The sequence below is a fragment of the Cibotium barometz genome, chromosome 15 (assembly GCF_041138505.1).
Source record: "Cibotium barometz isolate CiBa-2024 chromosome 15, ASM4113850v1, whole genome shotgun sequence".
In the NCBI taxonomy this organism is placed as follows: Eukaryota; Viridiplantae; Streptophyta; class Polypodiopsida; order Cyatheales; family Cibotiaceae; genus Cibotium; species Cibotium barometz.
In genome coordinates this window covers 19,178,260-19,203,663 of record NC_141060.1, presented here as the reverse complement: position 1 = coordinate 19,203,663, position 25,404 = coordinate 19,178,260, and the positions used below count along the sequence as shown (strand labels likewise).

At 44.7% G+C, this 25,404-nt stretch overlaps 1 protein-coding gene across 2 annotated transcripts in view; it reads left to right on the top strand.

Annotated features, from left to right (window-relative positions):
• Positions 1-25,404, top strand: part of LOC147631032 (uncharacterized) — an 89,177-nt gene that overhangs the window by 30,793 nt on the left and 32,980 nt on the right. For both annotated transcript variants that reach the window (XM_086809363.1, XM_086809362.1), the window contains 4 exons: positions 22,884-23,006; positions 23,112-23,242; positions 23,802-23,952; positions 24,076-24,207. In XM_086809363.1, the coding sequence (XP_086665489.1) occupies positions 22,884-23,006; positions 23,112-23,242; positions 23,802-23,952; positions 24,076-24,207 (537 nt within the window). The remainder of the gene's footprint in view (positions 1-22,883; positions 23,007-23,111; positions 23,243-23,801; positions 23,953-24,075; positions 24,208-25,404) is intronic.

Below are 25,404 nucleotides of genomic sequence, written 5' to 3'. Positions count from 1 at the left end.
CACCAAGACATGTATGTGAGGGGGGTATTTTGGGAAAGATGCAACGAAAACCATTCCCCAAAGATGGAGCTGTTAGAGCTGAAAGTAAATTACAGCTCATACATAGTGATGTATGTGGTCCAATAAGGACACCATCCATAGGGGGGCATCTTTACTTCGTCACATTCATTGATGACTACTCCAGGTTTGCTTGGGCTTACTCTTTGAAAGCGAAAGAAGATGTGTTTACATGCTTTCGACACTTTGTAGCAATGGCTGAAAATATGTGTGGATGTAAAGTCCAAACACTCCGCTCAGATAGAGGTGGAGAATACATGTCAAATGCATTCAATGATTATATGCTTCAAAAGGGCATCAAACACCAATGTACTGTGCCTTATACACTGCAGCAGAATGGTGTAGCTGAAAGGAAAAATAGATCTCTCATGGAGATGGGAAGATGCATGGTGAAAGCACAAAATTGCCTCACAAATTTTGGATGGAAGCTATAATGTGTGCAACTCATGTGTTGAACAGGTGTCCAACAAAAGCTTTGAAAACCATAACACCATTTGAGGCTTGGTATAGCCGAAAGCCAACAGTGGATTATATGCGTACATTTGGGTGTTTGGCATATGCACATGTGCCAGAACAACTCCGAACAAAGGTAGATGACAAAGCAATTAAATGCATTTTTGTGGGCTACAGCAATGAGAGCAAAGGATACCGTCTTTATAATCCAACTACACGAAGGATTTTTGTCAGTAGAGATGTGGTATTTGCTGAAAATTCAGAACAGCCCATGTACAGCTTGTATAAAAGCAATGATACAGGCATACACGACATGTTTGATGGACTTTTACCCATTGCAATTAGGGGGGATTCAGATCAGCCAGCCCCTATAGAAGAAAATCCACATGTAGAACATGTGGACCAGCCAGCCATTAAGCCCCCTTCTATGGAAGAAGTGGAAGATCTTGTCAGGGAAGAGCAAACAGCCATAGACACAGCCAAGTCAATGCCAAGATGGTTGCTGAAAACTTTACAAGAAAGCAAACTTGCAGCTCCACTCACAGGTAGAACAAGGGCTAGTTCCACATGAGAATGAGCATTGGCTGCAAGCTATGCAAGCTGAAATTTCTTCTATAATGAAGAACAATACATGGGATCTTGTGGAATTGCCTAAAGGCAAGCATGTAATTGGAACAAAGTGGGTGTACAAAATCAAAAGAAAGTCTGATGGTACTATTGACAGGTACAAAGCAAGACTTGTGGCTAAAGGCTACTCCCAGAAAAAGGGAATAGATTATGAAGAGACTTTTGCTCCTACTTCGAGAATGACCACAATAAGATCAGTGATTGCATTGGCTGTCCATAAAGGATGGAAAGTGCATCAATTGGACATCAAAACTGCATTCTTAAATGGGGATTTACAGGAGGAAGTATATGTAAATCAGTCCATTGGTTTTGTAGTTCCTGGTGAGGAACATAAAGTATGCAGGTTGCACAAAGCATTGTATGGGTTAAAGCAAGCTCCAAGAGCTTGGTATGATAAGATACATGCTCATCTAACCGGCCAAGGTTATGAGAATAGTCCAGCTGAAAGCACATTGTATGTGAAGAAAACCGATGCTGATATTCTCATAGTCATCTTGTATGTAGATGACATTACAGGTACAAGCAAAGCACAAATTTCAGATTTCAAAGCTGATTTGAAAGCTGAATTTGATATGTCAGATTTGGGACCTTTACACTACTATCTCGGCGTACAGTTTATGCATAGAGATGATGGCATTGTTATGCAGCAAACTAAGTACATAAAAAGTTTGCTAAAAAGGTTTCACATGGATGAATGTAAGCCCATTTCTACTCCGGTAGAACCAGGTGTACGGCTTACTATGCATGATATTGGAGAGCCTTTTGAGGCCGGCATTTACAGCCAGGCAGTAGGATGCCTCATTTACTTGTGTAACATGAGGCCAGACATATCTTTTGGGGTGTCTTTGTTGAGCAAATTCATGCACAGCCCAGGCACAAAGCATTGGCAAGCAGTCAAACGCATCTTTCGTTATCTTAAGGGTACCCTGGATCTTGGTTTGTTCTATCCCAGGGGGGGCAGCTTGCAGCTTTATGCATAGAGTGATTCAGATTGGGCTGGTGATTATGATACCAGGCAATCCACCAGTGGGAATTGTTTTTTTCTTGGCAGTTCATGCATATCTTGGTTGAGTAAAAAGCAACCCACTGTTGCTACATCTACTTGTGAGGCTGAGTACAGGGCAATCTTTACAGCTACAGTAGATTGTGTATGGTTGAGGAGACTATTGGCTGATCCTCGTGAGTGTCAGCAGACACCCACCACCATTCTCACTGATAGCCAAAGTGCTATGGCCGTGGCACGAAATCCAGTATTTCATGCACGTACCAAGCACATAGAGATTCATTATCACTATGTCAGGGAGAGGCTACATGCAGGGGAGATCAGTTTATCTTACTGCCCTACACAGGATAATGTTGCAGATCTATTCACAAAGGCTTTACCTCGAGAAAAGTTTGAAGCTTTCCGCAAAGCTTTGGGCTTACTCTCATACAGAGAGTGATCTGCTACCTTATACAGGTTCACACTTCCACTACAGGGGGGATTTGTAGGCATATGCTCACTTATGGTAGTGCTATGTGTGAACAGGGCTTAACCAAGGGTACTTTTTCCCTGTGGTTTTTCCCCTTGGACATCAAGTGTGAAAGGACATTTAACATATAATATTTTGTACTTCTATATTATATGGATGTGGCACACATGCAAGGGTTGACTTGCATTTTGTGGATACCACACTTTTGGCTCTCTCTCTCTCTCTCTCTCTCTCTCTCATTTCTGTGTGTGAGCTTCTCTACCTTGCACCTAACCCTAATGTGCAGGTTTGTGTGTGTGAGTCCAACACCCAACAATGAGTATATAACATGCACGTTCCTAAAAGGTGAATTTGGGCATGTTCTTGGATTCATCTGGGTATATAATTCAGCCGTATTAGCGGACATGCAGATTTCACATTGTGAGGTGTTTGTCCGAGTTGCGGCCAGTTGATATTGTGCTTATTCTTTCCATCTTTAGCGGTGTATTTGCCCTATCAACTACTTATTTGCTGTACTGAATTTTTCTATTTATTACTTCCCTTAGTGCTAGGCTTCATTATGGCTGAGTCTGCCCTGCATCTCCAGAGGTTTGACAGAAACTCAGTACGAAGGGCTTTGTGTGAATATATGCTCTTATGTGTGTGTGTGTGAGAGCATATCTTGATACAGTGTTCTACACCCACTATTGGGCACTGATGACGTTAGTGGGGATGTCGTAGTATCTAGTCCATACTATGCATAATGGAGTTGATAGTTATATAGTCTTGTGGGTTGACTACCATGAGTATATAACATGCACGTCCCTAAAAGGTGAATTTGGGCATGTTCCTGCACTCATCTAGGTATATAACATGCACTCTTGGCTTCAAACACCTACTCTAGGGCTTCTAGTGATGTTTGTATCACCTACATGCTTGACCTCTCCATGTGCGCATGTAGGGCTTTCCTACATAGCTCGAGTTTGGTTAAGTTTTGTTACATGCCATTGTGCATGTTTCAGCTACACCAATGATGTATCACAATGGTCTCATACACCCTTGTGGTCTTTCCTGATGTGTTATATGCATGAGATTAAGACAAAGGAGCATACAGCTCCATGATACGCAGCTTACTATGAGAATAGTGCGAGATTCCACTGCTTTGGGATTTGGTGCCCCTCCGCTGAGTCATTGAGTATGCGGATGAGAGATGCTTGGCCCTCTTTGTACATGAAATACATAGAACTGAGACAATTTCATGAGACATATGGGGAGACACAGGCAGCATAGTGAGACGCTTCTCACATCCTTTTCCAAAGGTAGGTCAAGGTGGAGGCAGAGAGAAGCAAAGAAAATGAGGAATTCCTGTAGAGTTGTTCCATCAGGACACGCATTACATGTCTTGGATTCACGAGATTCTCTTTGGGATGAGTGCGTAAATAGGGTGTATGCTCAAAAGTTGGGAGGTGAATCAAAGAAGTAGTCTTCAGTGCATGTACGATTCCACTAGCACCTTGTTAAATCCCTCGATTTGAGCTATATTCACATGCCCAGTGCATGTCCAATTATTAATCTTAAGCTTAAATCCCTTTGTGTCTTCCACCTTCATCCAACAATGAATGCCTTATTATTCACCCGTCCCTAGAGAATTAGGTCAATACAAGACATGTAACAGGATGGCTAGAGTAACCGCAACCACAAGGCACCCTCATCGCTACAGCAATCCAAGTAGTTGCCGGTGGTACCAGAGACTTCAGATCCGACAAAGGTGGCCCCTTTCATCAGATCCGCTATCCGATATCATGATCAGGGTTCAGATCCGACAAAGGCGGCCTTTCATCAGATCCGCTATCTGATATCATGATCAGAGTGAGATTTACCCAATGGTGCATTGGGCCCTTTTTGATCTCTCATAGGAGATGGGACACATCGGTACAAGTACTTTTCTCATGGGCCCATTTTGGCTCCCCATAGATGTTAATACCACTGTCTTTCTCTCTGAAGAAAGCGCCCACCCCATCATAGACCCTGTCGTCATGTGGGACGCATATGCGAGGAAGCTATATGATGTGCCAGATCCTGAGGTCCACATCATCCTATCTTTTCAACACTACGAATCTCACCAGGGCCCTAAAGAAGCTCCTTAATGGGAGGGCCAGAGATCATGAGGAGTTATTAGCGGAGAACTTTGCACATGGACACCATGTTTTAGCCCCTAGTCTCGCAAGCTTTTTTAACATAGCAATATGTGAAGGCCTCCCCCCTTTCTCGATCACCAACACCATCGTTCCCATTCATGAACTGGGGGACCTCACGGATCCCAATAACTACAGGACTATTATGATCGGGCATAGTACGGCCAAGATCTATGGGGTGGTGCTTGAGGACATAATTAGCTCTGTGGCAGAGTATCTGGGTCATAGGGCAGTTAGTCAGGCAGGTTTCAAGAGAAATCTCTCCACATTGAACCATATATTAACACTACGGGCTCTCATAGAGGAAGCACAATCACAACGGAAGCATGTTTATTACTGCTTTGTGGATTTCCGCAAAGCTTTTGATTTTTTCCCTCGTTCCCGCCTCATTAGACACTTGTAGGAGCTCCAATTACCGCATGATGTGATTTGGGCTGTAATGCTACTATATGAGGCAGTGAAGGGCCGAGTGTGTGCACTTGGCGGTCTCTTGGGAGAGATATATAGCACTATTGGGGTTAAGCAAGGCTGTCTGCTCTCACCGACACTATTTGGGCTATATATTGGTGAGATTGCATCCTTTGTGGACAACGTTGGAGATGGAGAATCACCTTTGGCCCGAATAGTGGTGCCCATATTACTATACCCCGATGATATTGTCCTCATCTGAGATTCAGAAGAGGGACTGCAAGAACACCTAGATGCTCTGGACAATTCTACAGGGAGAGAGACCTTAAGATCAATTTGGGCAAAACTGAAGTGATGGTGTAAAACCAACCGCCTAACCACCTCACGGCTATCCTTCCTATTCAAAGGGGCGCGAGTGGAGATTGTGCCGTGATATGTATACCTTGGAGTCACATTTACAAGCCTCGTGTTCAGTATGACTACTGCTGCCATTGACAGATTAGCACAAGGGCATGCCTCCGTGGCTGGTTTGGAGAGACAATGCTTCAGTGCACATTTTCAGAGACCCCATACTAAGCTCTTTGACACCTTAGTTTTCCCAACATTTATGTATCGAGCAGACGTTTGGGGACGAGGATTGGGGGAGGATGTGTGGAGGAGTATCGAGAGGCTTCAGGTGCTGATGCTGTCACGCATGATCAGGAGTAAGCTGTTGGTGTCCCATGTCATAATATATGCGGAGTTTTGGGGTAGGCTGAGTGGTCATAGATGCTCTCTTTCAGACCATTACTTACATTCGGCATGTAAACTCCTTGGACAAAGACCGTCTCCCTCAAGGTTGGATCAAAACGTACGTACGGATCCAATCCGTACCGTACGGGGATCCGTATGTACGGATCGATCCGTACGCGTTTTTTTTTTGGGGGCTTTGCTTTGCTTTGCTTGCCTGCGATAAACGTTTTTTTTTTTTTGGGTTTCGCCTGCGATAGCGTTTGGACTCTGTACGGCGCACACCTTCCGGTAAGGGCCTCTACAGTCGCACTCTCTCTCTCTCTCTCTTCGCTACTGTCGCCGTCGCTACTGTCGCCGCCGCCTTCCTTTCGCTTCGCCTCCTTCCCCACCCCGTTTTCCCCACCCATCCACCCACCCACCCACCCTTGCTCAGGCCCCCAAGGCAGCAACATAACTCTCTCTCTCTCTCTCTCTCTCAGAGCCTTAGCCCACCCTCTGTGGACCGTGCATAGAGCTCTCAGCCTCTCTCTCCTTCAAGTCTCTCTCTCTCTCTCTCTCTCTCTCTCTCTCTCAGCTGAGCTGCCCACTAAATATTATGCATTGCATGATTGCTGAATCCTGATTGAAATTGTATGGCATTGTGCATTGAATTTGTCAGAGCAATCATGCATTGACTTGTGATTCTAATTTCTCACTTTTGAATTAGTAGGTTTTTGACCTTGTTGTGTCTCTATTTCGAAAGTTTTATATGTCAATGTGGACATGGAGTCTGGCCTGAAATTTTATGTAGGTGGCTGAAATTTCTGAGATGTTATGTATTTTTACCAATGGTACGTATTTTTACGTACTTTAAATTTTTTTCTGTACCAAACAACGTACAGTACGTACCGATCGGTACAGTACATAACGTTTGGAACCACCTTGGTCTCCCTCGGCCAGCACTAGTCTTCTATGGAGCTGTATCAAGAGAGGGAGCAGGAGAGAAAGGCAAGACGGTCCCCATCTTGTGGAGAGACGGCTACGACCCTTGCCTAAGCACGTATGATACTTCGAGGTAGTTGAATGGTTTTGTCATGTGCATCCCGCACTTGGATGCCACATGGACATATCTGAACAGAAGGTACAGGACCTAAAGTGGAAAACTGGTCCCATGTGAGCCCAGTTTGGGACAAGCAGCCAGGGTTCCACTCTAAGCATCCAAGGTCAGGTATGCATTGTCCTTCACATGAAGCAGTGCCAGTCCATACTTTGAGTCTCCCTTTGGAATGATGTCAAGTGTCCTGAGTATTTGGTTTGCAACCAGATGCCAGGCATCTGTGTAGAAGCATGTAAGTTGCATGTAGGATGGGGCTAGTGTTGGTCATGACCACTCGCGGCTAGTTCAGGTGTGAACACAGCTTACTCACGGACACTTTTTCCTTGTGACTCGACACAGGTTTTTTTCCCCATGTGAACACACTTATGTATGTTGGGCAAAGAATAGCTATCAGGCTTCAAAGGGTAGCTGAGCCACTCGGCAGAGAGACATGGTCATCGAGCACAGGGACAGGCCGGCTTCAGGAGAGGATTTACTACCTTGGATCACATACTGACACTTCGGGCACTTATTGAAGAGGGCAGGGCACAAAAGAGAAGGATATACTATTGCTTTGTGGACTTCCTCAAAGCCTTTGATACTGTACCACGTACCAGGCTTATGCACAGATTGCATGACATTGAGGTACCTGAGGATATGCAGTGGGGGATATATGCTTTGTATGAGTCTGTGACAGGCAGAGTCCGAGCTCCAGGCGGCGGACTATCCGATATGGTGACTAGCACGATAGGGGTGAAGCAGGGATGCTCGCTATGGCCCACCCTCTTTGGATTGTACATTGATGTGGTCTCCGATTATGTAGACAGATTGGGAGGCCTAGGGGCATGCTTGGTAGGGGTGTTGATACCCATCTTGTTATATGCTGATGATATTGTTCTAATCTCAGACTCTCCGGAGGGATTACAGAGACATCTGGATGCATTACAGGCATTCTATGGGGATAGTGATCTGACAATGAACCTTGGGAAAACCAAGGTTATGGTGTTTAACACCACACAGGCATGGGTGACAAGATCAGAGCCTCAGTTCACTTTCCGAGGGGAGCCGGTTGAGTACGTCAGGTCTTATGTCTACTTGGGAGTTACTTTCACAGGACCATGTTTCTCCTTGAGGGAGGCAGCAGCAGCTAGATTAGCTCAAGGGCATGCAGGCTTGGGGGCACTCGAGAGGCAGTGTGCACACATACAATTTCAGGAGCCACGCACCAAATTGTGGCTATTCGATACACTTGTCACATCGACCCTCCTGTACGGAGCTCCAATTTGGGGGCCCAGCATACATCACAAATCTCAGAGAGGGACGGATGAGGGATGGAGGCAAATGGAGAGACCACTGATTATGGTGATTGCCTGCATGATTCGGAGCAAATCATCGGTACCACATGAGATTGTTCGTGATGAGTTGGGTGCCGCACCAGTAGTGACCGAGGCCCTATTCCAGGTAGTTACCTTTTTACAGCAGCTATGGGCGCTCCCTCAACAGAGGTACTCCCATTGGCATTGACCTCATCCATACAGTTGGCAGAGGATGGAGATACTCATTGCTGGTATGCTCAGATGAGATCATGGTTTGACCTACATGGTTTGCGGATAGAGGCACTACCACCCTTTTCAGTACAGCCTGGATTGTCCATTTTTGGATCTCACCCGCTCAGAGCAGAACCGCGTGATTAGGATGGATATTGTCGGAGTGGACACAAAGAGGACATGGACTAGTCCCCTTGAGCCCTTAGGCACGAAAATGGCTCATTTTAAGAGCCATTTTCTACACACCTCACCAGATGATTTTATCACCTGCCCGACGAACATGGATGTACACCTATCACATGGGATACGTTGTGCCATTGGACATATCTGAACCTCATCACACTAGTTGTGGATTGAGATAGGGCGATATGTGCATCAGATCTTGGATGACCGCATTTGTCAGCTATGCTACCAGGAGGCAGAGACAGAGGAGCACTACATTTGCCGATGTACAGTCTATTATGAGATCCGAGGGAGATATCACTACCTCTTCTGTGAGGTTTTTGGGCCGCTACGCAGGGTCATGGAGTTTGAGGACCAGAGATGCTTGGGATTGTTCCTACTTGAGCTTAGGAGACACAGAGAGACCCTCTTGGCAGACAGGAGACCGAGCCATGATGTACCTAGACAGAGGATCCTGACAGATTTCTTCGGCACCGGCACTAGCAACCCAGCCCACACACCTCCTGATACCTCCTCCATCGGGCCATTAGGGCACCGGCCACGCTCCCAGGGAGTCACCACTAATAGAGTAGTCATCTTATGTCGTGCTCGTCGACCACGCCCACCAGGATCCCGACCACGACATCCTCATAATCGCCAGATCAGAGCCATTATTACTCGGCATCAGAGGCGCCTACCTCGCTTCTACGACCTCTCCATTCTAGACAGCCCCATGGCGGAGATATTTGATCTGAGGAGAGGGAAGCACTTCAACTGATCAGCATACATGGATCTACTTGATATACATTTTCCAGTATTTTCTACTCAGTATCATCTAGGAGTCTTACTTACAGTTCTTACAACTGTTAAGACTCAGTTTATTTTACTTTTCAGTTTCATTTAGTTGTTCTCTTTGATGAGACACCAACTTCAGATGTACTCTCAGTTTCAAGCGGTATGCTGTGGACGTTGGAGTAGGCGCATGTTACACTTATTTTGGAGGGTGGCCTTGGTCGAAGAGAAGAGGAGAGTTGCCGAGGAGAGAGGGAGGATGGCACTTTTTGTCGAAGAGAGAGAGGAGAGAGTTGCACTATTTGTCGAAGAGAGAGAGGGTAGAGGTGCCAACTTTTGTCGAGGAGAGTGTAGTTCCCGAGGAGAGAGGGGCGGTTGTTGTCAAAGAGAGAGGGTAGTTGCTGAGGAGAAAGAAAGAAAGAAAGAAAGCTGTATTAACGTCTACTAGAGGCTGAACTCAACCTATGAGACAAATCAATGTACAACTGTCAATGTCCTCTGGATGTCCAGAAAAAAAGGACAAAATAAACATGAAATAAACTATGAAAGTACTGAGCTAGTGGGGGGGGGGTGTGTGATGGATGGAGCACTACTACTAAAGGCTCAGTATGCAACCTATATGCGTAGGGTATACAAGAATGCAATGCAGATCTGTCTAGCTCTAACCAGTACCCTAATGAGGGTGTAATATGCGATACATAGGCGATGGTGGTGAGGCAAAAATCCCTTGGAGCATGATCTCCGGGTGTGAGCATAGTGAGCTAGCCGCTCCTAGATATGGTGCTGATGTCGAGCCCGTATCTCTGTAATCTCCCTCTGATGTAGTTTGGGAGTCTGATAGCTTGGTGTTCTCGATCTCCGTCTGGCTCGGAGGTCCGCAGCGCGCTGAAGTGCAACCCCCTCCTGTGTCAGGGTAGGCATTGGGATAGATCTCTGAAAGAAATCAGTGAGCTGGAGCTGTTGTAGGCATATGCTCACTTATAGTAGTGCTATGTGTGAACAGGGCTTAACCAAGGGCACTTTTTCCCATGTGGTTTTTCCCCTTGGACATCAAGTGTGAAAGGACACATATAATATTTTGTAGTTCTATATTATATGGATGTGGCACACATGCAAGGGTTGACTTGCATTTTGTGGATACCACACTTTTGGCTCTCTCTCTCTCTCTCTCTCTCTCTCTCTCATTTCTGTGTGTGAGCTTCTCTACCCTGCACCTAACCCTAATGTGCAGGTTTGTGTGTGTGAGTGTGTGAGTCCAACACCCAACATTTGGTATCAGAGCTGGGAGCTGGCCCTGGAGTGGTGGCTGTGCAGAAACTGCAGAAAAAACTGCAAAATTCCGTCGACGTGTTTTTCCGTCGACTGTAAATTTCCGTCGCCGTCCGTCAAAGGTTTCCGTCCGCCGGTTCCGTCCAGTTGCTCCACCGTTCGGCCGCCAGAGACGGGCGGCACTAGTGGAGAGCCCACCGCCTCCGCCCATCTCGCGGGCGGTTCTGCCAACTCCAGCCGCCGGCGCCTGCTCCCGCCGCCGCCCAGGCTCCCCCTCCGCTGCGTCACACCACCTGCGCCGCCCAGCTCCGTAGCGTACCTGGGCACCGTCGGCGTCATCCGGTCGACCACCGCCGTCACAGCCCTCAACGGCTCCCGTGGTCCCGTCAGGCCCACCAGTCAAGGCCCGTCGACGCTCAGCACAGGCATCGCCGTCCCATTCCGTCGACGGCTGCAGGCTGGCCGTCCCAACGCCCGTTCGCGCCTGCCGTCACCGTCGTCCGTTTCGACTGCCCAGTTCCGGCCGTCGACTACCGTTCGCGTTGCCGTTCCGCTCCGGCCTCCGTGCGTGCTACCCCGTGGCTTTTGTACGACTCCAGCGCATCGTCAACGCTGTTCGCCATCAGCGCTTCCCGTGCTGGCCCACGGCTGCTGCCCGCCACCAGCTCGCCCACCCAACATTTGCTCGCTTGTTCTGAAGCGCCTTCATGCTGGCCCACGACACTCATGCTCACCTGCCCGACTCCAGCTTCCGCCGTGCTGCTCACCCTACATAGGTTGCTGCACGCCTAGACAATTTCTGCCGACTGGCCCATCGGCTGCCCTCAGCCATCCGCCATCCAGCTACCTCCGTGTGCCTAGCAGGCCACTCGACTGTGAAGGTATTTCTCTGTCAAAATTTTTTATCAAATCCAAATACAAAATTTGCAGCCATTGCAGTGCAGGTCATATGCCGATTTTGCAGACAATGAAATTGCAGATGAAATTTGGGGGTTTTTGAAATTGAGGTCAAAATCAGCAAATTGAACCTCTCTAATTTGCAAAAATTTGGGGGTTTTCAAAATTGAGGTCAAAATTGGCAAATTGGAGCTCTTACATTTGCAGAAATTTGGGGCTTTTGTGAAAATTGGCCAATTAGATGCACATTGAAGCGATTGGAGTGCATAAAAATTGGGGATTTTTTGATTGGAGCATGTAATTGGGCATTATAGCTGCGATTTGTCGCGTATGTATACACATTGAGTGTAATTGGACAATTTGGTGCAGGTTTACACTTGCTTTGGTTTGCAGGCATACATTTGCACAGGACATTTGGTTGCCTGGCAGTGCACATTGGTGCTTGGTTTGCTTGCAGTTATACTTTGTTGACATGGCACAGAATGCTACAGATGTATTTGGTGTGCTCACCCAGGAGGACAAACTGGATGGATCTAACTACTCCCTTTGGAGTTTTATGATCCGTAATTTGCTGGTAGCCAAAGGGCTTTGGGGCATCGTGTGTGGTGATGACACACGCCCACATACCATTCAGCCAGCCACGCCTCAAAGGGGAGGTGCTCAAAGAGCTCCTGATGTAGATCTTGCTCCCACACAAGAGTAGAAGAGATGGGACTCTAGAGATGCACAGGCCATGTCATTGATAGCCCTTTCAGTAAAAAGGACTATTATTCCGCTCATTCGTTCGTGCAAGACATCGAAGCTTGCATGGGACACATTGGAAGCAATGTATCAAGTACGCAACGAGGCAAGAGTTGCCTACTTGAAGAGGCAATTGGATCTTCTTTCTATGGATGAGGGTGACTCCATGGCAGATCATCTCACCAAAGTGAAAGATTTGCAGGAACAATTGCTCAACATTGATGAGGTTATCCCAGACAGACAGATGGTCACCAACACTCTTCATTCTTTACCGCCTTCCTACTTGGGCTTTCACACCTCTCTCAACCTCTCGATGAGAGGAGGTGGTGATCCCGTCACTTTTGAAGAGCTCGTGGGTTTACTCTTGCAGGAAGAGCAAACAAGAGCAAACATATCGAGCAACCGTGGTGGAGAAAAGGCATTTACAGCCAAGGACAAGGGTAAAGCAAAGAGCTTTAAGCATGGGGGACAACAGTCTAACAAGGCTGGTCATGGACAGCCCTCTTCTGGTGGTGAAAAGTGTGACAAAGGGGATGCAAACAAGCCCAAAAAGAAGGGCAAATGTCACTACTGCCATAAGCCTGGACACTACATCAGTGAATGTAGGAAAAGGATTGCAAAAGAGAAAAAGAAAGAGGCAGGCAATGCAGTAGCAGACTCTTCGGATGACAAAGCACAGCAATCAGCTAATGTAATCCAGGAAGAGTACACTTTTTTGGTCACATGCACTAGTGACACACCAAGTGCTTCGAACACTGATATGTCTTGCATTGCATCTGACAGACAGAATGCATCATGGTATTTTGATAGTGGTGCTTCGAGCCACATCACTTCATGCAAAGATGTATTTCAGCACTTGGATTATGCTTCAAATGGCCGCACTGTATCATGTGCAAATCATACCACATATCCAGTAAAGGGAATTGGTAATGTCATACTTATTGCAGCCAATGGTGCCAATATATGTATGAAAAATGTATTGTATGTTCCAGGAATAAAGAAAAATCTGCTCTCCGTCTCAGCCATAAACGATCAAGGTTTAAAGGTTGAATTTGAAGATGGGAAGTGTTTGGTAAAAGACCCATCAAAGGGTTATGAAATAGTCACTTCTGGAACACGATACACAGGCTTGTATAAGCTGGACAGCTATGACAAGCGCACTTATGATGCAAATACAGTGGCTGCCCACACTCTTGCTATGCATGATGCAGAGCTATGGCATGCTCGTTTTGGGCATGTAAATTTTCCGAGTTTGATGCTTTTGCAGAAGCATCATATGGTTGATAATATGCCGCCTCTTGAGTCTCCACCGAGACATGTATGTGGGGTGTATTTTGGGAAAGATGCAACGAAAACCATTCCCCAAAGATGGAGCTGTTAGAGCTGAAAATAAATTACAGCTCATACATAGTGATGTATGTGGTCCAATGCGGACACCATCCATAGGGGGGCATCTTTACTTTGTCACATTCATTGATGACTACTCCAGGTTTGCTTGGGCTTACCCTTTGAAAGCAAAAGAAGATGTGTTTACATGCTTTCGACACTTTGTAGCAATGGCTGAAAATATGTGTGCATGTAAAGTCCAAACACTCCGCTCAGATAGAGGTGGAGAATACATGTCAAATGCATTCAAGGATTATATGCTTCAAAAGGGCATCAAACACCAATGTACCGTGCCTTATACACCGCAGCAGAATGGTGTAGCTGAGAGGAAAAATAGATCTCTCATGGAGATGGCAAGATGCATGGTGAAAGCACAAAAGTTGCCTCACAAATTCTGGATGGAAGCTATAATGTGTGCAACTCATGTGTTGAACAGGTGTCCAACAAAAGCTTTGAAAACCATAACACCATTTGAGGCTTGGTATAGTCGAAAGCCAACAGTGGATTATATGCGTACATTTGGGTGTTTGGCATATGCACATGTGCCAGAACAACTCCGAACAAAGCTTGATGACAAAGCAATTAAATGCATTTTTGTGGGCTACAGCAACGAAAGCAAAGGATACCGTCTTTATAATCCAACTACACGAAGGATTTTTGTAAGTAGAGATGTGGTATTTGCTGAAAATTCAGAACAGCCCATGGCCAGCTTGTATAAAAGCAATGATACAGGCATACAGGACATGTTTGATGGACTTTTACCCATTGCAATTAGGGGGGATTCAGATCAGCCAGCCCCTACACAAGAAAATCCACATGCAGAACATGTGGACCAGCCAGCCATTCAGCCCCCTTCTGTGGAAGAAGTGGAAGATCTTGTCAGGGAAGAGCAAACAGCCATAGACACAGCCAAGTCAGTGCCAAGATGGTTGCTGAAAACTTTGCAAGAAAGCAAACTTGCAGCTCCACTCACAGGTAGAACAAGGGCTAGTTCCAGCCATGCCTTGAATGTACATCGTGGGGAGTCTGCATTCGCAATGGGTGGTCTCTTTGATTCAGAAGAGCCTTCTTCTTATGAAGAAGCACATGAGAATGAGCATTGGTTGCAAGCTATGCAAGCTGAAATTTCTTCTATCATGAAGAATAATACATGGGATCTTGTGGAATTGCCTAAAGGCAAGCATGTAATTGGCACAAAGTGGGTGTATAAAGTCAAAAGAAAGTCTGATGGTACTATTGACAGGTACAAAGCAAGACTTGTGGCTAAAGGCTACTCCGAGAAAAAGGGAATAGATTATGAAAAAACTTTTGCTTCTACTTCGAGAATGACCACAATAAGATCTGTGATTGCATTGGCTGCCCATAAAGGATGGAAAGTGCATCAGTTGGATATCAAAACTGCATTCTTGAATGGGGATTTACAGGAGGAAGTATATGTAAATCAGCCCATTGGTTTTGTAGTTCCTGGTGAGGAACATAAAGTATGCAGGTTGCACAAAGCATTGTATGGGTTAAAACAAGCTCCAAGAGCTTGGTATGATAAGATACATGCTCATCTAACCAGCCAAGGTTTTGAGAATAGTTCAGCTGAAAGCACATTGTATGTGAAGAAAACCGATGCCGATATTCTCATAGTCATCTTGTATGTAGATGACATACTCATTACAGGTACAAGCAAAGCACAAATTTCAGATTTCAAAGCTGATTTGAAAGCTGAATTTGATATGTCAGATTTGGGGCCTTTACACTACTATCTCGGCATACAGTTTATGCATACAGATGATGGCATTGTTATGCAGCAAACTAAGTACATAAAAAGTTTGCTAAAAAGGTTTCACATGGATGAATGTAAGCCCATTTCTACTCCGGTAGAACCAGGTGTAAGGCTTACTATGCATGATATTGGAGAGCCTTTTGAGGCCGGCCTTTATAGCCAGGCAGTGGGATGCCTCATTTACTTGTGTAACACGTGGCCAGACATATCTTTTGGGGTGTCTTTGTTGAGCAAATTCATGCACAGCCCAGGCACAAAGCATTGGCAAGCAGTCAAACGCATTTTTCGATATCTTAAGGGTACCCTGGATCTTGGTTTGTACTATCCCAGGGGGGGCAGCTTGCAGCTTTATGCATACAGTGATTCAGATTGGGCTGGTGATTACGATACCAGGCAATCCACCAGTGGGAATTGTTTTTTTCTTGGCTGCTCATGCATATCTTGGTTGAGTAAAAAGCAACCCACTGTTGCTATATCTACTTGTGAGGCTGAGTACAGGGCAGTCTTTACAGCTACAGTAGATTGTGTATGGTTGAGGAGACTATTGGCTGATCTTCGTGAGTGTCAGCAGACACCCACCACCATTCTCACTGATAGCCAGAGTGCTATGGCCGTGGCACGAAATCCAGTATTTCATGCACGTACCAAGCACATAGAGATTCATTATCACTATGTCAGAGAGAGGCTACATGCAGGGGAGATCAGTTTATCTTATTGCCCTACACAGGATAATGTTGCAGATCTATTCACAAAGGCTTTACCTCGAGAAAAGTTTGAAGCTTTCCGCAAAGCTTTGGGCTTACTCTCATACAGAGAGTGATCTGCTACCCTTGTACAGGTTCACACTTCCACTACAGGGGGGATTTGTAGGCATATGCTCACTTATAGTAGTGCTATGTGTGAACAGGGCTTAACCAAGGGCACTTTTTCCCATGTGGTTTTTCCCCTTGGACATCAAGTGTGAAAGGACACATATAATATTTTGTAGTTCTATATTGTATGGATGTGGCACACATGCAAGGGTTGACTTGCATTTTGTGGATACCACACTTTTGGCTCTCTCTCTCTCTCTTTCTCTCTCTCATTTCTGTGTGTGAGCTTCTCTACCCTGCACCTAACCCTAATGTGCAGGTTTGTGTGTGTGAGTGTGTGAGTCCAACACCCAACAACTGTTACCCACCTCTCCCTGTGGTATGAGTTCGTAGCAGTGCCTCTCTGTGGCATTGTGTCTCTAGCAAGAACGGGCCAAGTTTGCGCTGGTCTGTGGATTCCATGATCTGCCAGGAGAGCAAGCTTTCAGCATCACTTAATAGCAGGACACAGGCTGGTTCACGTAATGCAAGAGAACATGCAAATGTTGCTTGCATGAGTATACTTTGTGATGCAGATAAGCCATATTGATTTGAAGAGGCTCATGAGGATGAGCATTGGGTAAAAGCCATGCAAAATGAGATGGATTCTATCCATAAAAACAACACATGAGATTTGGTAGATTTGCCTGCTGGCAAGAAGCCCATTGGCACAAAGTGGGTATACAAGTTGCAAAGAAAGTCTTATGGTACCATTGACAGGTACAAGGCCAGGCTAGTGTCCAAAGGATATGCCCAGAAAAAGGACATTGATTATGATGAGACTTTCGTACCCACTTCTCGTATGGCCACAGTTAGATGTGTTGTTGAATTGGCTGCTCATCGTGGATGGTGTCACATGCACTCTGCACTCAGCGCATGGTGACAAACTGGCTCATCATCAGCAATGCAACATTTGTACATTATTAGAACCCAGTAGGATGATATTTGTCGTACGTCGTGACCCCATTGTACATCCTCAATCCAGGATAAGTCAGGCACGAGCTACGTAGGTCATTCCTCAGCCTTAGTCGGTCAGTCAGGCAGTCAAGTCCCTTAATCCACTTGGAGAGAATCATTCATGCACGTAGAGTCAGTAGAAGCCTTAGGGTTTGCATCAGAAAGCACTCTGCATCCTGCATAATATGCATTCATATGCCTGTGCATCATTTAGAACATCCCAGAAGCCTTAGGGAATTTACTAGGATTTATTTGGTATTTTTTCCATATTTTATGGTATTTATTTAGCATTTAATGTCATTTATAAATACAAACTTTATTAAATAACTTGACCAGTCCCTAGTTAGTATAAATAGGCTTGCATAGGGCTTAGACATTCATTCAGTCTTCAGTGTGCTAAGAGCTTTCCTCCTCAGCCCTAGGAGTACCCTTGCCTTCAGGCTAGATTGAACTCCTGCTCCTTGGTAGTTGGTGTCTTCTTGCAGCCCTTCTTGAAGCCCATCTGGTAGCCCTAGGCGTAGTCATCAGACCCCTTCAGCCAGCAGCCAACAGTCCTTTTAACGCAGCAGTTCAGCTCTTCAATCCCTTGCAGACCTAGGCGCAGCATACAGTCCATAGGCGCCTGCAGTCAGCACTCTTGCAGGCCTCAGATCAGCATCAACCTCTGCGTTTGGGCATACAGCATAACCAGCAGGTACATAGACCAGTACAGCCCTGTGTTTGCAGATATCCAGCCTTCTAAACTGGTGTTTCAGTCATACAACAGGTGTAGATCTGCGTTACAGCCCTACAACAACCCTACAGACCTGCGTTTGCAGATTCCCAGCAGTTTCAGCCTTGATTCATCAGTCTACATCAGTATCCAGCATTCAGTGCATCATCTAGGCATACACCAGTCATCTGGTAAAGGTATTCTATCATTCATAAGCATTTACAGCATTCTAACATAGCTTAGAACAGTCCACCGCCTTCTTTTCTCAGCCTCAGGTGTGCAGCCCTTCCTCATGCCCCTCGGAAGAGTGCATAGGCTCGAGATCAGTTCATCGAGGTGTTTCTACAGCCATGTACAGTTCAGCCAGGCTTCCGATCCTCCGAGATCTTGCGTTTGGCTTATCTACAGTCCACAGTCATTCTCTCTAAAGTAATAAAGCAAATACTATCTCGTTATCGGGATAGGTGGCCCTTCAGTGGGTATTTAGGACCCAATCTGGTGTACAGTTCTCATATATCTCTCTCTCATCTCTTTAAAGTTTGAAGTATTAAAGTGGATTGCTAAACTCACGAAACTCAGGATACAGAAGACGGTGTGAGCATTTGTGTGACAGGATCTTCCAATACAAAGACGTCCGCTGCATATTACAGATGGAAAGTGCATCAGTTGGACATAAAATCAGCTTTTCTCAATGGGGATTTGCAGGAAGAAGTTAATGTAAATCAATCCATTGGTTATATGATGCATGGTCATGAAAACAAAGTATGCAAGCTTCGAAAAGCACTTTATGGTGTCAAGCAAGCTCCCCGAGCTTGGTATAAGAAGATACATACTTATTTGACCAGGCAGGGTTTTCACATTAGTCCAATAGAGAGCACCCTCTATGCGAAAGAGGATCATGGCACTTTGATTATGCTCATTCTTTATGTGGATGACATGTTGCTAACTGGGAATGATATGGAGAAAATTTCAGCATTCAAAGCTCAATTGCAAACGTCGTTTGAGATGACAGATTTGGTATTGTTGCATTATTATTTGGGCATCCAATTTGTGCAGACAAATGTTGGGGTTTATGTACAACAAACAAAGTACATTCAAAAGCTGTTGCACAAATTTGGGCTGAGTACATGGCAACCTTTACAACCACAGTAGATTATGTATGGCTAAGGAGATTGATGGCTGATTTTCAGAGTGTCGGCAGACACCCACCAGTGACCACCATACTCAGTGACAGTCAAAGTGCTATAGCCGTGGCATGAAACCTAGTGTTTCATGCACGCACTAAGCACACAGAGATTCATGATCATTATTAGTGGGAGAGGATACATGCAGGGGAGATCTCATTATCTTACTGCTCCACACAGGACAACGTTGCAGATCCGTTCACGAAGGTGTTGTCTCGAGAGAAGTTTGAAGCTTTCCGCAAAGCATTAAGCTTACTCTCCTACAGAGAGTGATCTGGTGCCGACCTTGTACAGGTTCACATTGCCGCTACAGGGGGGATTTATCGGCATATATGTTATGAGTAGTGCACATGTGAACATGGGCTTACCAAGGGCACTTTTCTCCCTTTGTATTTACCCCCTTGGATATCTAGTGTGAAAGGACACCACCACTTTTATTGTATTTTGATGTTATGGAGTTGACTCTCCAACTCCACTCATTCAATGCAATCATCTTTTTGCATCTTATCATCTTGTGCATGTCTTCTTCTCTGTGTGTGGGTTGTTGTGCCAAAACCCTACTTTAGCTGCAGCCAATAGTGAGTGCTACCAGGGTCAAAAGAGATGTGCACATTCTCCCCTAATGCTGACCCGTACATACGTATCAGGTCGTTAGGGGCAAAAATTGCCATAGTAAAAGCACATTCCATGCAAGTGACCTAAAATAATAGTATCAACAGCATAGTCGCATCCAAACCACGTTCGGAACGTTCACTAACGTTTGGAAACGTTAGTGAACGTGCACTTTTGATTTTATAGGTTAAAAAAACGGACGCAAGTCAACGTCGTTTTTTTTTCAATTTTTTTGGTGACTAGTCTAGACTTTGCTTTGTTTGTCAGGCCCAACCTCCACATTTGAGGAGCCTAGTCTCTAGGAATCAGATTTGAGATCATATTCTCTGTAGTATCATGTATGACATATATCTATAGTCTTATGATTTCGGATTTATCCATGATCCATCTCACTTTCATCTATGTTCATTGTTTAATTATTTTATTTGATATTTGCATTTGCCATTGTCACTTGTGACTTGTAAGTTGTAAGTTGTGCAAAATTGAAATTAAAGGTTGCATAGTATTAGTAAGTGCTTTAATGTTCATTGATCTTCATATTTCAAAATTTTATAAGTAAACTATAAATTTTGTGTATATATATATATATATATATATATCGGAGACAGCGTTCACTACGTTTGGAATCTTTTCAGCACGTTTTCCAAACGTGCTAAACGTATCGTTCACTGCGTTTGGATCCACCTAGAGATTCAACGGAAGAAATTAAAGGGTTAGCTATTACTTCGGTCAAATGAGCTCCCTTGCTCTTGGCCTTGGGACAATTTGCCTTCAAATGGTCCTTTTGACTGCATGAGAAGCACCTGCCCTCCCTAATGTTCTAAAGGGTCTGTTGGTGCTTCTGTTCCTTCTTTGGATTGAGTTCACCTGAAGTTTGGATTTGGTTCTATGGAGCCTTCTCAGACTTAAACTTTCGTTTACGCTCGGGAGCCTGCTCAGAGGTTTTTGTGGCTTGAGGTTTCTAAGAGACGTTTTGAGTCTGGCTAGCCACAGTCTCCTCATAAATCCTAGCATACATGGAGCTTATAATCTCGGGCTAATCCTCGGATAAAAAATCCACACAAAGTTGTAGCATCCATATGCCTTGCTTGAGATTGCAACTCCCTAGAACGTTGTACGTATGTGTCAAAAGGCATATTCTTCATGTCTAAGTCTACAAACTTGGCCACTACGTCAAATTCATCCTCTGCTTGGAGGAACTCATCCCGAAACTCTCTCTCGAAATCTGCCCAAGTACTAGGTTTGTTTTGCAACTCCCACCACCAAGTCAAGGCCTTCCCCTTAAGGAGACCTCAAACCATTTGGATCTTCCGGGCATGGAAGAGGATGAAACTTAAAGTGAACATTCCGTTGATTCAGTTGGGAGTCAACCGTCTCCTGAGTCCGCTCCTTCTCCTCCCCCCAAAGACATCTGGGGTGAAAGAAGGTGCTGCTGATACTGATGTTGGTCACCTGCGCATCATATGTAGCCACACTGGCCACAGCCCTGCGCTTCTGTTGTACCCTACGATGAAGAGTCCCACACATGCTACTGGCCGCTGCCTCTCCCTACACACCTGCTGCATGCGACTGTAGGCATAGGCTGCCATACAGTACGTAGTCTAGCAAAAGCATAGTATACATCAGTGGGCTTGCGTGAGAGAAATCACTTCCAGAGGATCTTATGCACACGACGATGCCCCTTGCTCTGCATATCCAGAAATCAGTGAGCATACACCTTCTTTCTTACGCTTCCCTCATACCCTCAGAACCATACATGATAGAAAACCATAAAAGCACCAAACGCTCAAAGCATAAAAACAACATGAAGAAGAATACCTGGGCTTCGCGACACAATTTCCTTCGATGCGAAAGACATGCAAACCTTGCTTTACTTCTGCGTGATGGCTTTTATGCCAAGTGTGAAATCCTCCTATAGACCAACCCTAATACACAGGCCAAACAAGATTAGGACACACCAAATAGAAGGGGTGCAGGCAAGCTCACCACCCAACCGTAGGTTCGCGACTATGAACCACTCCCGAGCTAGGTGCTAAGGTTCCACTCCCACGATTCCATGCCGGTCAGCCCTGTTATGGGTAGTGCAGGGCTTCAATTTATTGATTTTAGCTGATTTTGAGGAAAGCCCCAAAATTGGGCCTATTTAGGAGCTTCAATTTTGATGTAGATTGCTGATTTTGCTGAAAGCCCCAAATAAATTGAATGCTGGCACCTTTAGAAGATTATTATCTGATTAAAGAAAAGCCCCAATTTGATTTTTGTTGAATATAGCGCTTTAATTAGAGTATTGTGTGCCCAATTTTTGAAAAAAGCAAATTTTGACGTGAATGTGCAAGTACAACAGGTGCATTCGAATTCGATGTAGACGGCAGTGTTGAGGGTAGTAGAGGACCACGTGGCTGTGGCTACATAGCATCGAATCTGGAGTGATTCGAAGAAGTGCAGAAGGCAACCGGGCATTGCAGGCGGGCAACTGGGTATACTGGGAGCACACGCTGGTGTGCAGCAGCTTTAGGCGATGCAGAGGAGGCGGAAGGCAACAGAAATGAAGAGGCTGGACAGTGGTGACGTGGACACGTGGTGGCCAATGCACAGGGCATCTGAGCATTGACACGCAGACAGCTATATGCTTTTTGTTGACAGTGCACAGTCGATAGCAGAACATAAAAAAACAAAACAGCCAGCTCTGATATCAACTCAAGAAAAGGCCTAGGATTAGGGTTTAACAGGAAGAGAGAGAGAGAGAAGGTAACAATGCTCTAGAGACATTGGTTTCATTGGTATCACTACCCATTGCACGTGTAGGGCGCGGGCCCATTTTTCTTTTGTATTTTTTTGTTTCCATGTTTATGGTCTTTAGTTTACACATGGAACTTTTGTAATGCTTTTTTGTCTCATAGACGCTATTAATCTTTCTTTTCTTTCTCTTCACCCCCCCCCCCCCCCCCCCCCCCGAAAAAAAAAGCCGTGCCACACGTGATTCTTTCTATCTCTTGTGCAGATAGAGAGAGTCACAAAGAGTCAAAAGGTGGAAATGCCTGTTAAGGATGCGAAGCAGAAAATGGTGGAAATTGAGATGGAGAAGCATTTAAATACTGACCAACTCACTAAGGATGCGCTTCAGGTCACTTTTTCGTCTTCAAAAACCTGTAATTTCAAAAATAGTTTTTTAAGCATTTATCTTACTTTTAAGTGTATTTTGATAACAAATGTCTGCGCTGGCTGGCAGCTTGCAGAGTCAGATGGAATTGTTTTCATAGATGAAATAGATAAAATAGTCAGTAGTACGGAGATGAGGCATGGAGCTGATGCAAGCGCAGAGGGTGTACAACGGGATTTGCTCCCTATTATTGAGGGCAGGTTGATGTCTTGCCTTGGCCTTCATATATGCTGACATTGGTTTAATCTTCTTAATTCAAAGCCTTAAAATTAATTAAATTAAATATATTTGTATACATACATACTTACACATACATACATACATACATACATATATAAGTGCATACATGCATACGCACATACATATGCACATGCTTACGTATACATACATACATACATACATACAAACACACCATGTGTGTGTGTGTTTGTACACACATACATGTGTATGTATATATGTACTTACACACAAACACACACACACGAATGTATGGATGTACTTACACACATGCATGCACGCACGTGCGGTCATATGTACACAGTACGTGTGTGTGTGTGTGTGTGTGCATTCATGTGCTAATGTTGGTTCAATCTTATTTCAGTGCCTCAGATGTCTTTATTTTTTATAGCTGTAACTGTTTTGCTAGATAATTATGTTTCTGTGAATTTATTTGGGCTATTGGCTTGTAGTTTTCTGTTGTGTACGGACAGGTGTTTACAGTATGATGCACTAACTAAGTTTTGTTCCTGTTATTCTCAGCATGGTGAGCACAAAATATGGCAATGTCAACACAGATCACATCTTGTTCATCTGCAGTGGTGCGTTTCATGCGTGCAAACCTAGCGACATGCTTGCAGAGTTACAGGGCCGGCTGCCCATCCGAGTTGAATTAAAGGGTCTTACAAGGGAGGTATGGAGGACTACAACTTCCCCTTTTCTGCTTCCTTCTCTTTTTTCCCCCTTTTTCTATGAGATTTTTGGTAAGAATCAGCTTTAGTTTTCTTTTAACTTTTCAATATATCAAAAATTTCAGGACCTTTACCGCATCTTGACAGAGCCTGAAACCAATTTAATAAAGCAGCAGGTACTACTTATGAAGACGGAGGGTGTTGATCTTGTTTTTACAAAGGAGGCTATTAGAGAACTGGCCAATGTTGCAGCTGAGGTATGGGCTATTCTATAGAAACCCAAAAAATACAGTAAAATTTATCATGCATCTCACAATTTTTGAGATGTTTATTGAGAGCTCTAATTTTTGTAGTCATTTTTTTACTTCAAATCGAAAAACATTAGACTCTAGGACCCAAATGGGTGAAACATAGTTCTATAAATGGAGATAATTGTGCAAGTCCATTCTGAAATACCAAGTATGAAGGAGGCTGGTTGCAAAGTGGGTAGTGTATGCACGATCTCATAAAAGCTGCATGATGACCTTCCTCCATGAGTTTCATGTCAAAGAAACCAATTTAGAGTCCATCGTTGCCAGGTTGTTTCCCATTAAGTATTTCTTCAAGAGCGTAACAAGCTCCTCTTAAGAAAATGACTTTTTTGGACAATTTCTCATGAGAGGGTTGTCAAGTGTGCTCTTATAACAGTTGGCAAGCCATGCCTCTTTCTTTGACTTGGATGCTGGAGGTAGGAGCAATATGCCATCTGCATGGAATATAATCAAGTCCACCATCTCGGCTAGGGTAGATCCCTTTCTCTCCAAGACATCATTAAACTAACCTAATAATGCAAGTAGTATTAGGCATCCATCTCTCAAACGAATGGTTCTATAAAGCTTCTCAAAGAGTCCCTATCTGTGATGGCCTGCACATTGAGTCCTTGTGTAAGACTGCATATCGAGTCGTTGTGTAACACCACTAGTGCTGTAATTGTGTTAATAGAGATATATGAGCAGAAGAAGGCAAGCAAACACAAATATACACTAATAATCCTAATGCTAATCCCTGTATTATGCACCTTGAATGAAGTACAACTGAATGTTAGTCCAAAAGTGATCAATTCCCTGATAATCTCAGCTTGAGTTGCTGCAGATCCCAGATCTTTAAGCAAATACTGGCTTCCAGATCACCTGCTTGCTCTCCAAACGCTTGTGCTTTGGTGTGCTGAGAAGCCCCTTGAGATGCAGAATATTTAATGAGCAATATTGAGGGTTGTTTGCCTATTCATAGAGGAATTCATGTTCAGTTGGCCAGCCTTTTGCAAACCCTGCAGAAGTGTCATAAAAGTCACTTACTGTTTTCATATTGGGCTGAAAAGGTGCCAAAACCTTGGCCCTTGTTCAGGTTTGTGTGCATATTCTTAGGCTGCCCAAAATTGGTCCAAAACTGCCCTGTGGGCTGCCCACTTGGCTGGG